The sequence below is a fragment of the Lytechinus variegatus genome, chromosome 7, assembly GCF_018143015.1.
Source record: "Lytechinus variegatus isolate NC3 chromosome 7, Lvar_3.0, whole genome shotgun sequence".
Lineage (NCBI taxonomy): Eukaryota > Metazoa > Echinodermata > Echinoidea > Temnopleuroida > Toxopneustidae > Lytechinus > Lytechinus variegatus.
The window spans coordinates 19298862-19311823 of NC_054746.1; the positions used below are offsets into that span (position 1 = coordinate 19298862).

The 12962-nt window shown below is 37.5% G+C and overlaps 1 protein-coding gene across 2 annotated transcripts; it reads left to right on the forward strand.

The window, feature by feature from the left end:
- Window positions 1-577: 577 nt before the first annotated feature.
- Window positions 578-8244, forward strand: LOC121418665 (actin cytoskeleton-regulatory complex protein pan1-like). 2 transcript variants are annotated; one of them, XM_041612647.1, is made up of 4 exons: window positions 578-754; window positions 2205-2395; window positions 3918-4247; window positions 5366-8244. In XM_041612647.1, exons 2-4 carry the CDS (start codon window positions 2208-2210, stop codon window positions 6288-6290), a joined length of 1443 nt encoding a protein of 480 aa, XP_041468581.1. In that variant the 5' UTR covers window positions 578-754; window positions 2205-2207; the 3' UTR covers window positions 6291-8244. The 2 variants fall into 2 exon arrangements, with proteins under 2 accessions (XP_041468581.1, XP_041468580.1); XM_041612646.1 differs by lacking the exon at window positions 578-754 and adding an exon at window positions 901-924.
- The last annotated feature ends 4718 nt before the right edge of the window (window positions 8245-12962 follow it).

Genomic DNA, 12962 nt, shown 5'->3' on the forward strand with positions numbered 1-12962 from the left:
TCACATTACCAAAATACCTGGTATTTTCTGATCGGGGTAAATTTCCCGATCAGAGAATACCTGGAACTGGCGAACTTCGAGGCGGTCTGAAACCACCTATAGTCTCACTTTGCTTCGCATGTAGGACAAAAATGAATTGGGGATATATGCCCACTGTTTGAAAATTTCAACTCACTTTGCTATTGTTGCAATTTTAGGAGAGATTGATTGTGTACATTTTCTTTAAAACAAGGCTATATGCCAAACCCCAGTGCCAAACCCTAGCTGCTGGTATCCATATATTCTTAATCAGTTGGGATTACAAAAATAAATGGGAATTGGGCATTGCCCTGTTGACCCAGCACCAAGATAACAGTACTGGCAATTCACATGAACAGTCACACTTAACTCATAATCCCTAATCATTTTGTTCCTCCTTTGTCTCAGTCCCATTATGATTCCTACCCCATCCTGTCTCATCTAATCTTACCCCTCCACCAGTATTACCCCTCCCCCAAACATTTAATCCCTCTGAACTGGACCTGATTTGCATACAGCCAGGGCAAGCTACACACACAATCTGCACCGAACACTGGATACACACTCCATACACACACCACAGGGAGTGTATGCTGGAACAGGTGAATGGAAGTTTACGTGGGAACACAGGCTTCCACTGTCCACACAGTGCAGTGCGAAATTCGAACATGCACAAAACCAATAGCATTCTTCTACACAATAGCAAGTTAGCTGCCAGTGGAAGGGACACAGCTTGGTAAGTCAGTTTTATTCCTGGAATAAATTTATTCCTCTGATTATAATTAAATCAGATTTATCTTTATGTCTGGTAAGATTTACAACCATAGATCATGCAGTTGTTCATGATCAGCCTCCTATTCTTCTGGGATGGTTTTAAATCAGACTTTTCTTGAGAATATGAGCTCGGTAATGTAACCTACATGTGATTTTACTTGACATTTTGGCACAGGTTTGTGTATGCATGAATGCTAGAAATGTGTGTAGTCAATGGGTAGCTGTACAATACAGCATGGGTATTGACTGGAGTGTGCAGAGGCTCGACAGTCCTTGGACAAATCCAGGGATACATATTGTCACAATTGTTGGCCTAATATAATTGTATAGATGTATAAAACCAAAGTGTGTTAGGTGTCTTGCTCTCACATTGATAATGATGAGTGTTAGTGTAATTAATTTCGTTTTCCAATCAGGCCAAGCCTTATGGCTTATTCTCTCTTATTTACCTTCTTGAGGTCGAGTCACCATACAAGCCCCTCCCTCCATCCTCTACCTCACTTGTCTTGTCCCTACCTAGGTTGAACTACCCCCCCCCCCCCTTTCCCCAGGTATCCTATTTTTCCATTTTCTCTCAAATTCTATCAGATCAGTATCAACAACCTGCCCCTGCTCTTCCATCTCTTTCTTTCTCTCTCTCTTTAGTATTCGTTTATAATTTTTTTTATATATAGGCTTATATCATTCTGCATTTTCCAACTAAATATAAATATATTTATTTGTATTTAGTTGGAAGACACTATTTAGTTGGAAGACACAGAATGATTAAGATATCTATCTTTCAATGTTTAGTTTTAATTGTGCTAGCCTCCATCTGGCCTAAAAACAAAATAATACAATGGGGGGGGGGTTATGCAATACCTGACAGTGACTCATAATCATTAGTATCATTCTGTGCCTTGAGTATATAAGCAGTCCCTCCACTCTAACTTGTTTTTCTTTGGGGTTCCTTAACTTCTGTCCTATATATCTTTCTCTATCATGTATTCACTTTTTCCTTTTCTCTCAATTTATCCCCATTTATATTTAGCACTGTTAATGACCCCAAAAAAGTAACATAATAGGCAATAGTCAGATAATTAATAATCATGATAGTGATTAGCTACTTCTTTTGTGTAATACTCCAAGTTGTGAAAGTTAAATTAACTTCTTTTAATTTCCTTGATTATTTCTGTACCGTACAGGTTGGTCTAGACTATAGATTCATTAATTAAATCTGTTGATATACATGTATATAACATGAGAAGTAATAAAGAATTCTTTTATGAGTAATCTATTCTACATGTATGCTGATTGGTGACATGTATTTTGTAATTTTTTTCGAATGTCTCTTCGAAAAATCCTGTTAGATTATTAATATATTTTTATATATTGCTAATACATCAATTATTACGCATAATTTGCCTTTGTAGAAAATGATGGAAGATGACGAGTATGGATCACGTCGGCCAAGGTCGAGGAACTGGAACACTGCTGAGAAATTCTTTCTCTTCGAGCATGTGAAGAATCGTTTTGATATTATCACCGACCCAAGGAAAGAAACAGCCTCCATCAATGCTAAGAGAAGGGTCTGGGAACAGATTTATCAGGCGATTGCCAAAGAGTAAGATGTGATTAATTTTTTTATTTTTTATGCCTTTTCAAAGGGCAGACCAGCCCCCTTCCCCCCCCCCAAAAAAAAAGGAGTTATTTACACTAAACTGTCAAACATAGCTAGCTGTACATATAGCTCTTATACTGGCGGAATGTGGAATTTGCACAATATACCTCTTTTCTAATCCATTTCATGCACAACTTTTAAATTTTCATAATTTTCATGCATTTATGCTTCCATGCTTGCCCTATGAAAATTATTTTAAAAAATCAATCTCATGGCCAGTGCAATAAAACACACACTAGAAATAGATTAATTCATTTTTTTTCCTCTCCTTTCATTCAATTCAGAATACTGGATAATGATTTATTACTTTTAATTTCAGTCCATTTTACAAATGGAATATTTGAAGCCATATCTGATCAGCTTCTAATCTTTAAATTGGTAACAGCATTTTTCCTTTCAATGCTGTAATTGTTATTTTTCAAGTTATTTTTACCTGAAAGAGATAAAGTAAGAAATTTGCCAAATTGAAAAAAATTGAAGAAAATGACTTTGGTATTTCCATCTGTGATGGGGGGGGGGGGGCAAGAAAAACATTTCTAAAGGTTATTTTACATAATTTTGAAGAGTGGCACATCCCCATCCACCCCCCTCCCCCCCAAAAAAAAAAATTGCTGCCCATGAGTGGACTATTAAAGGGTTAATCTGGGCTGAAGTAATCCAAGTAAAATTCCACAAAGCAAAATACTGAAAAAAAAGTTTTTCAATTTTCAAGATTTGTATTATTCCAGTGACACAGTTATCAATGCATATCTTCATGAATATTTGTTAGGTGGGCTGATGTCACATCCCCACTTTCCACTTTCTTATGTTATTACATCAAATCATAATTGTTTCATTTTTTTCATAAATGTGTAAATGATGTGTCTTCATTATGATGAAATAAGTTGCAACAATGAATAACTAATGTACTTAATCAGTTGTCAATCCAATTGATTTAGTTCTTGGTAGAAATTTTTTATTAACCCTAATTTAATATAATAAAATACAAAAGAACAAGTGGGGATATGACCTCATTGCCGGTGTGTTGGCTCAGTTGGTAGAGCATCCGTCTCACAACTGGGAGGTCAGACCAGAAGACGTTAAAAGATGGGAGTTGCTGCTACCCTGTTTGGCGTTCAACAATAAAAGGGATAGAGCCTCGTCGATCTGGTGCTGCACAGTGGCTGCCGGGCCCATGATCAATTGGGCAAAGCAAATTTTCAGAGTATTTCATTTCATGTCAATTTCGAACAATAAATCATGGATTTTCATTTTCATTAGCCCATCTAATAAATATTTATGAAGACATGCCAAGAACTGTTTTACCAGAATAATGCAAATCTTTATATTTCAATACTTCATTATTTGTTCTCCGATTTTGATCAAATTTTCAGCATTTTGCTCTGTGAATTTTACTCTATTTATTGAGATACAAATATCTTCAGCCTGGAGCATCCTTTTCACAGTGTTCGTTCTTCATATTCAGATTTGGTCCTCTTGAAGAGCATCTCGTGAGAGGGAAGGGTGGTGAGAAATGCCGCACCCAGTGGAAGAACTTGGTCCAGGCCGCTCGGAAAGAATACAAACAGTACATGGAAGCCAAGATGGTAGGCAAACGTCACAACATGACACTCCTTTCTAGGAAGATCTGTCGATTGATGTCCATTGACCTGGACGATGGGCTTGGTGACCAGGACAATGAGGAGAATGACTGGACAGAGGATCATCCGGAGTTTAGGTACCAGCCTGAACTGTGCCAGGAACTCAAGGAGACTGCTAGGAGAATCAATGAAGAATACCAGCAAGGAGCTCATGAGTAAGTTCCTTGTGAATCCGATAATTTAACAGGGTGATGGCTATTCACAAATGGTTCCATAATTCTGTAAATACATCCAGCAGAGAGGGGTGCATCAAGGTGGCAAGTCAAGCACAAATTTCATCAGTCCATAAATCACAAGCAAGCTCTACATCTATGCTGAAGATCCGAATCTACCCTAACAAAACTTTTATTTCAATGAATTAACTCTTCATGCGTTCACCTGTAAACCCCCTGTGTGTTGCATTATTTTAGCAGTGATCCCCACTACACAGTATAATACACTCTGTTATTTAGAGTGCCATAACGTTTTATCTGATCATTTTGAAAGAAAATGTTGTGTAGCAAACTTGTAGAGTGTTTCCTGGGCTTCCTTATCGTATATAAATTTATTGGATAAATTATGGAAAATGTATAGTAAATTACATTTTCTAAATGCTTTCTCCTAATACTTCCAACAAAATTTAGCCCCCCTTTTACTTTGGTTCTTGTGTTAGTGGCATGATTTTTATTTATCCACTTGGACTGTTCATTACATAAGCTTTGTATTGATACCAAAATCATGATAATCTGATAAAATAGCCCATATATAGTGGAAAATAAAAGAGAGTAAATTTTTGCCTGGTCAAGGTACTGTACTCCATTGAAAGGGTCTCATTCACATTCGTGCCATGAGTCACAGACTCCTAACAATAAACCTGGCCATGGTATTGTTTGTGAGGAGGGTTTTATTGATTTTCTCCTCTCCTTTTTCAATGAACTTCCTGGCTGTGATCAGGATGTATTGATTTTTTTTTTGGGGGGGTTACAACTGATCTCTATACTATAGTATAGGCTATACATTGTAGCTAGGCACGCTCCGGGGCATGCAATTGTTCGAAAAACAATGGGACAGGGGACATCTATGGGAAATGTGTGGTTGTGCAAAAATGCGAATGAAACACTCCTACGGATGTGCAATCATGCGAACGTAACGCATGAAGAGTTAAGGAAAATGTAATTGTCATTACAAAACACAGAAAATTCAAAACTTGATGCAAAATAAGGTTATTACATTTAAAAGTATTGCTTAAGGTGGTGGAAAAAATTAAATTGAAAGTAATTTTCTTCTCTTCCAGTAACGCTCTAGCCATGGAGGACAACCCTGGTGACTATGAAGAGGAAGGTAGCTTTGAAGGGGAAATGAGAAGCGATTCTGAACCTGAACTTCCAGATGATGAAAAGGATGAGGATTATGCACCATCAGCAAGAAAGACTCCAAGGAAACGCGGCCGCAGGTCATCATCTGGGAGAAGCTCTGGCAAAACACCTACCCGAACATCAGCCAGAGCTCAAGCTGCCCAAGCAAAGAAACTGGAGGAGGAAAAGAAGGCTCGGAAACGCAAAGCAGAACAACAGCACGAGGAATCATACCAAACCTCTAATTATCAAATGGCAGCCGGAGGAAATGCTCTTACTGATGCGATCCAACAGGAAATCCTCAATCTTCACATTGTTGAGCACAAGAAGAGGATGAATCTCCTTAACACAGAGCATAAAACTAAGATGCAGAACTTGAAAACGGAAAGAGATATCATGGCTCTCCAGAAGGAATACTGGGTGAAGAAGATAGAGCTGTTGTATGATTCCAAGAGTGGCAAAGGAAGAGCTGTGGATGATGAAGGCGACGAAGATGAGGATGAAGGTCTGGATGATGATGAAGATGACGGAAATGAGATGGATACTGCCGCGCCTGGTCCTAGTGGAACCTCTGCTCCTACTTCTGTAGTGGTTCCTCCTCCTACCCAAGCCGCTGTTCCAGACCCACTTCCCGAGAGCATTGCCCCAGTGGCACCACCCCCTGCAGAAGTGGCTCATCCTCCACCTTCCGTCAATACTTCTGCTCCCCACTATGCAGTCTCACCACACATGAACCAGGAGAGCATCCAGGAACGACCTACCAATGGGGCAATGGGAGTGCCCATTCCAAGGCAAGGACCTCCTGAAGGCTATCATGGCGTTCCAAACCAAGATATGGTCAATCCAAATCAACAACCACAGTAATCACCACTATCATCTCACCAGCATCTGCATATTTGCAAATTATTCCCCCTTTTCTACATCTAACCCCAGCTTTCATCAATTACTACCCTCCATTGTTTGTTCAAATGTATAACATACCATTGTAGATTAAAATCATTTTTAAACAGCAACTCCATAATTTGCATTGTTTTGACATAAGAATTTATTCAATTATTTGTGCTTCCGTTTCATATATTTTACGTTGGCTTATTTTACCTTAAATTGTCAAGCAGTGGCATATATTTGGTGCCAAGTGATTATTGTTCAGAAATCAAACCGAAGCAAGTGAGAGATGAATAGGTGAATATGTGACTTTATTTTGCCAATTTGCAAATAGTATTTTGTATTTTTACAGCTCAAATCTGCAGAGAAGAAAAAGAGAAATCATCACCATTAACAGGCATGTAAAATAATTGCCAAATGAAAAATGTCAAAACTTTGGAAACTAGATCCCATCAAAAAATTGTACATAGAGCAATAAAACACAAGCCATTGTTTACTGCCCCAATCTCCCATATAACAAAATAACATCTCAAGCAGGCACATCTTCCTTGGTTAATTATAACAGTTATTTTCATTTTTGCCTGATTAAACATCCAAGATACCAAACTAGTGATGCAACAAATGTTATTGTCATGTATTGTCCATAACAAAAAAATATAAACAGTAAGTGGTAAACCAGTAGCCATATTAAGATTTTGTGTTTAAATCTTGTTCCTGATATTGTGAAATCAACATATAATCATAAAAAGGTAGCATGAGATGCATACTTTGTCTTTATAAGATGATGTGTAGTTCACACATCACATTGCAGCACATTCGCTATCAGAAGCTATACAAATTTAGATTAAATCAGTCAAGTAACAAATTCAAAAAGAGTATAAATTCTGAGTGCTGACGTGCACAAATCTTTGGTGGTTGAAACATGTTCAATTTTTTTTTCATTTTTGATTACCAGGCTATTCATCGACTGTGCAGCTTGTTAAAATCTTACTGTTATTATTACCCAAATGTAGATTTCGTTGACAATTATGATCTGAGCTTGTTGATGTTGATTATTGGCAGTTTGTGGTCAGTATCTAACCTAACCACAGCTTGCTGCATCTGGAACTCAAGAGCTGCAATCAAACACAACTAAAAATCAAATGAATCTCTATTTTCAATCAGACGTAAGAATAATTTTGATATGTTACAATTCGTGAAAGTTACACTCTTTTGGTGTGGTGTTCTTAAAGGAATGAACTGTAGTATTCAATTATGATGTGTACACTATGATATTAAAATGTGATTTAATGTATCTAGGACAAGCCTTTAATCTAGGCAGCGACTGCAAGCTAACCCTTAGAGAAATTTCAAGATAGTCACTTGCTAACAGCAAGCTAGTGACCACCTAATGGATAACCTAGCAAGATTATAGGCATCCAGAGAAATATGTGCTCATTTAGCGAGCATGTACTGTTTGCTACCTTCCAACCACATTTTAGGTACACCATTAGTTAGTGACTACCTTGCAGCAGGCTAAAACTTCTGTTGGGGATATCTTTGCCATTACACTTGATGTAATCAATACCTACATCTGATAAAGCTTATACCCTCTAGTCTTGCTTAGTCATAATTTTATCGACAAAGAATTGGTGTGGGTTTTTCGTACATTAGTTGATAGGAAAACATCAACTAAAGCAAGACAAGCAGGTATAGGCGGTGGTTGCTTTGCGCTCACTCGTTATGCCACATCAGACACAAAGCTTGTGCTTCAGCAAAACGGCAAAGATACAAGTATAGCTGCAGCCTTTGTATAGATTATTGACTAACATACGACTGGTAAATAGTGATTACAGTTATAATTGTGTCCCTGATGTAAACCATACAAGTATTATCCTCCAAATAAGTGTTTTGTTCACATATTTGTGCCAATAAACTTGCTTTCTTTTCTAAATCTCTGTTCTCATGTATATGTTTTTTTAGAATCATGAGATTAAATAGAATGCAACAAATTGTTTTCATCCTTTCTGTAAAATTTTAATAGCCATGCTGCAGTCCAATGACAGTAGGAAGCAACTTGCACTTTTTTTTTTTTGCTCTACTTGTTACTAAAGGAATGCAGTCATTTAGCCCCCAATATCTGAAATATAGATGTTCCAAAATAAAAGTAAATAAATATTTCACCATAAAACAATGACACATTCTCCTCCTTTACTAAGAAAGTCATTTCAACGAGTTTCTTCCTTTTGTCATTGGATGGCATCATGGACTTTGCCTGTCCTCTTGCGAGGCTCTGTAACACTGATTACTCTTTTCCCTTCCTCTGTTTCTCATCTCTGAATTTCTTCCTTTCTTTTCTTGTATGCCACTCTTCTATACAACTCCTAACTCGCTCCATCTCTCTCTCTCCCTCTACCTTTATCCCCTTATACTCTGTTCTATTTCTCTATCCCTCTTATTTATCACCTCTTACTTAGATCTTCAGTCTCTTATATTAGTTTGTCTTATTATTACTTTGTCGTATTTTTCTCTCTTGATTTATCTTCTTCTTGTCCTGTCTATTCGCATCTCACACCCCTCCTCTCTTTCTGTCTCCCATTTCTTTCCTTTCCATCTCATAACTTTTCAAATGTATAAACTATATATTTATCTCTCTTCCCCTATCTTTTTTTTTCCTTTCACATGTCTTTCTTTCTTCATCCCCTCTTTTTCTTCAACTCTGTCCTTTTATATTTGTTTGTCTTGTCCATTTCTTTCAATCTCTTAACTTTCTATTTTCCTTCATTTTCTTTAATTTGATAATTGATTCAATGAATCTACCAAACAGTTGAAGCAAGTAAAGCAAAAATCTTTTGAAAAGTATAGAGAGGAGGTTGAGAGCTAACAGTGATAATGGGATGGGTAGAAGTGAATAGTGTGCAAGAGAGAGAGAGAGAGAAAGGGATGTGGGGAAGATATGGTTTTATTTCCAATTCGTCTATAGCCAATTTGTCCTATTGCCAACTAGTCTACTACCATTTGGTCTATCATCAGTTTGTCTACTCACCACATGGTCATACTTTCATGTAGTCTAATGCCAATCCAACGGTTGGTCCAATAAACCATTTAGTCCACATACCATTTGTTCTAATTAAAATGAAGTATTAATTATGCAAAATGAATGAAAAGAAAATTGGGATTAGACCAACTGGTTATTAGATGAAATGGTAGTAGACGAAATGGTGATTAGACGGAGTGATGATTGGACCAAATGGTTGTTAGACAAAATGTTGATGGATGGAATGGCATCAGACAAATGAAGTTAGACCATGTGGTGAGTGGACAAGTTGGCAGTGGATGAATTGGCAATTTACCAAGATATGAAGGGTGTAAGGAAAAATAAAGAAAGAGAGCACAAGAAGAAAAAGAAATCAAAACAACAAGATTTCACAATAATAATAGTTTCCAAACATTCAAAACACTGAAAGGAAAATAGAAATTTATTAATTAAAGCACTAAATGTATAATGCATGGCCATCCAACTCGATATAACTTTCCACGTATGAGCAAAAGAATATCTGAATTCTAAGTAATATCTCGGAGAAATAATTTACTTTTCCCCCTTTTTATTGATTCTTATCAGCCCCTGACCCTGATGCACTCTAAATTTGTGCACTCCGTTGGAGTCCTAATTTCTTGTAAATTATTTTAAATGAGTTTGAGAGCAAGTCATGCAACAAAGTAAACATTAATGTGAAAGGCCGTTCATTCATACATGAAGGTAGAAACCATGCTCGAGGTACTCATTAACTTCAGATTTTGCACGGTCACATTACATGTGCCTTGGTTGGAAATGCAGTGAGACCTTAGCTTATGGATCAAGAAAACCACCTCATATCATAATCTTGTTAACCCTCTCAATGCAAAATGCACTGTTCCTTTGTATGTGTTATTTCCCTATATTTGTAAAAATTAATTCCTTGTAATTATCCAACATTAGGAGTGCATCAATCAAAACAATGTTATTTGATTCATAAACAAGGCAAAAGCAATTTTGTGTCTCACCCACTTATGAAAATAACTAGAAATATCATGATTTGCGAGGGCATGCAATAGAATTATATTGAAACTTCATTGTGAAATGACGGGGATGGAATAACACTTGTCATAAGAGCCTTGCACGTAAACTTTACTGTTGATCCCAAAATGACCTTTGACCTTACCATGTAACCTCTGACTGCAGCATAACATGCAGGTCGCCTAAGTGCATCTACCATCCAAGTTTTGTTGAAAAGTTAACTTACGGTTGCAGAGTTAGGTGTCATAAGAGTGTCTTGCATGTAAACTTTAACGTTGACCTCAAAATGACCTTCGATCTAACCATGTGACCTCCGACTGCAAACATGCACGTCCCCCAAGTCCATCTACCATCCAAGTTTGGTTGAAAAGCGACATACGGTTACGGAGTTAGGTGGAGTTAGGTGTCCTGCATGTAAACTTTAACGTTCAACCTGAAAATGACCTTTGACCTTATCATGTGACCTCCGACTGCAGCATAACATGCAGGTCCCCCAAGTCCATCTATCATCCAAGTTTGGTTGAAAAGCGACATACGGTTGCGGAGTTAGGTGTCATAAGAGAGTCTTGCATGTAAACTTTAACGTTGACCTGAAAATGACCTTTGACCTTACCATATGACCTCAAACTGCAGCATAACATTCAGGTCCTCCAAGGCCATCTACCATCCAAGTTTGGTTGAAAAGCGACATACGGTTGTGGAGTTAGGTGTCATAAGAGAGTCTTGCATGTAAACTTTAATGTTGACCTGAAAATGACCTTTGACCTTACCATGTGACCTCCGACTGCAGCAAAACATGCACGTTCCCCAAGTCCATCTACCATCCAAGTTTGGTTGAAAAGCGACGTACGGTTGTGGAGTTATGTGTCATTACAGGTTTGTGACGGACGGACGACGGACGACATTTGGATCCCTAAGTCTCGCCTTCACCTCTGGTGGGCGAGACAAAAAAGAATGGATCATAAAGACATTTACTCCCAGAAGGGAGGGGCCAGGTGCACACAAACCATGTGTACACAAGTAGGACGATACAAACTTTTGTTAAAGGGGTAGCTTTTGCAGTTACGACATAGTGTAATATGCATGCGCATGACACAACTAGAATTCCAATAATTTTATGTGTGCTTTTTACTCCTTCAATGCTTGTTATTGAACGTTTTGAAATAAAAAAACTAGAGTACAATTGGTTGTATCTTTTGTTACAGGAACCAGCAGCATAAGTGAGCTCTGACATTCCATTGCTGGAGAATGAGTGTACAGGTTTAGGGTCATACTAGAAGTAATATGGCTAAATGTAGTAGGCTTTGAGTTAAAGACCCTCACCGGTGTAAAAACAATGATATATTAAAAGAAAGGCAATGATTCATACAATACAAATATACCAAAAATATTCTATACATCTCCTTCCATTTTTTTAGAAATATTAGATAAAAATCAAAGAAACTGCTCCTCCAAAGTACGCTTCGATTGAGCACCCCACGTCGCCTGGAAAGGATGACGTCATGTTGTGTGTGAAGGGTCGCGATTCAATAGGTTTGTGTACAAAAGCATTGGGTATTTTCTTCCATTTCTATATTATGAATCCAATTTTTTTTTCGTTTTCAGATGAAAATGGCACTCACAATTATTCACTGTTGAAATTGATGGAAACCTACAACTATTCACTGCCTTTTTTGTGACTTCTTTGTTTGGCTCTTATTGGGCCTAAATTGCTATGTCAGGAAAAGTTGTGATACATAATCTGAATGCAGATAGATTTGAAATCTACGCCAAATAAGCAGGAAATAAAATATGGCAAAAACTAGTTCAAAACTGTAGATTTCATAATTTAAGCATGTAGAAAAAAATATATGTGATATCACTCTGTGATGGAAGTGAATAAAATAAAATGCGTAATCTGGAAAGCAAAAAAATCACCCAGTTTTTCTGTGTACAAACCTATGGAATCGCGACGCTTCTTACACAATGTGACGTCACGGTCTCGAGGCATTTGAAAAGCACAATAAAGCCTATTTTCTAAGCCGGGTTCGAAGCCCGATGATTAGAATATTCTTAAGCAAAATACTCAGCTGGGAAGGGTGAAAATGAATAAAGCTCACAATGCTGTATTTAGTAGCTTATAAGCTTTCGATTGGTATATAATTTGTCAATTTCATTTTTGGGTCCGGTCTGGTTCTTTAAGTGGAAATAGTCATGACCCCCCCCCCTTGCTCCCCACTCCACCTCGCCCTCCTCATAAATGTACTCTAACAGGAGAAACACTAATACATCCATCTGTTTTAAACCAAATAAACTAATTAACAAGAGTGTCGCTAAGGCGAGCATATAATACACCTGCCTGTAACACGGAAAATGGAGTTATTAGTCAAGCAAGAAAAGTGGAAGGTGGCGACTTTACCTTTGACCTTCTGACCTCAAAATTGATAGAATTGCTGGGATCTATGCTATTATTATACAAACCAAGTTATATGAGCCTAGATTAAGTTCAACAGAAGTTATCACGTTTACAAGGACTGCAGAAGGATAAGATGAAAATATGTCACTAAGAACTTGACCTTTGACCTTTTGACCTCAAAATCAATAGGTTTCCTGGGATCCATGCTAGTATCCTACAC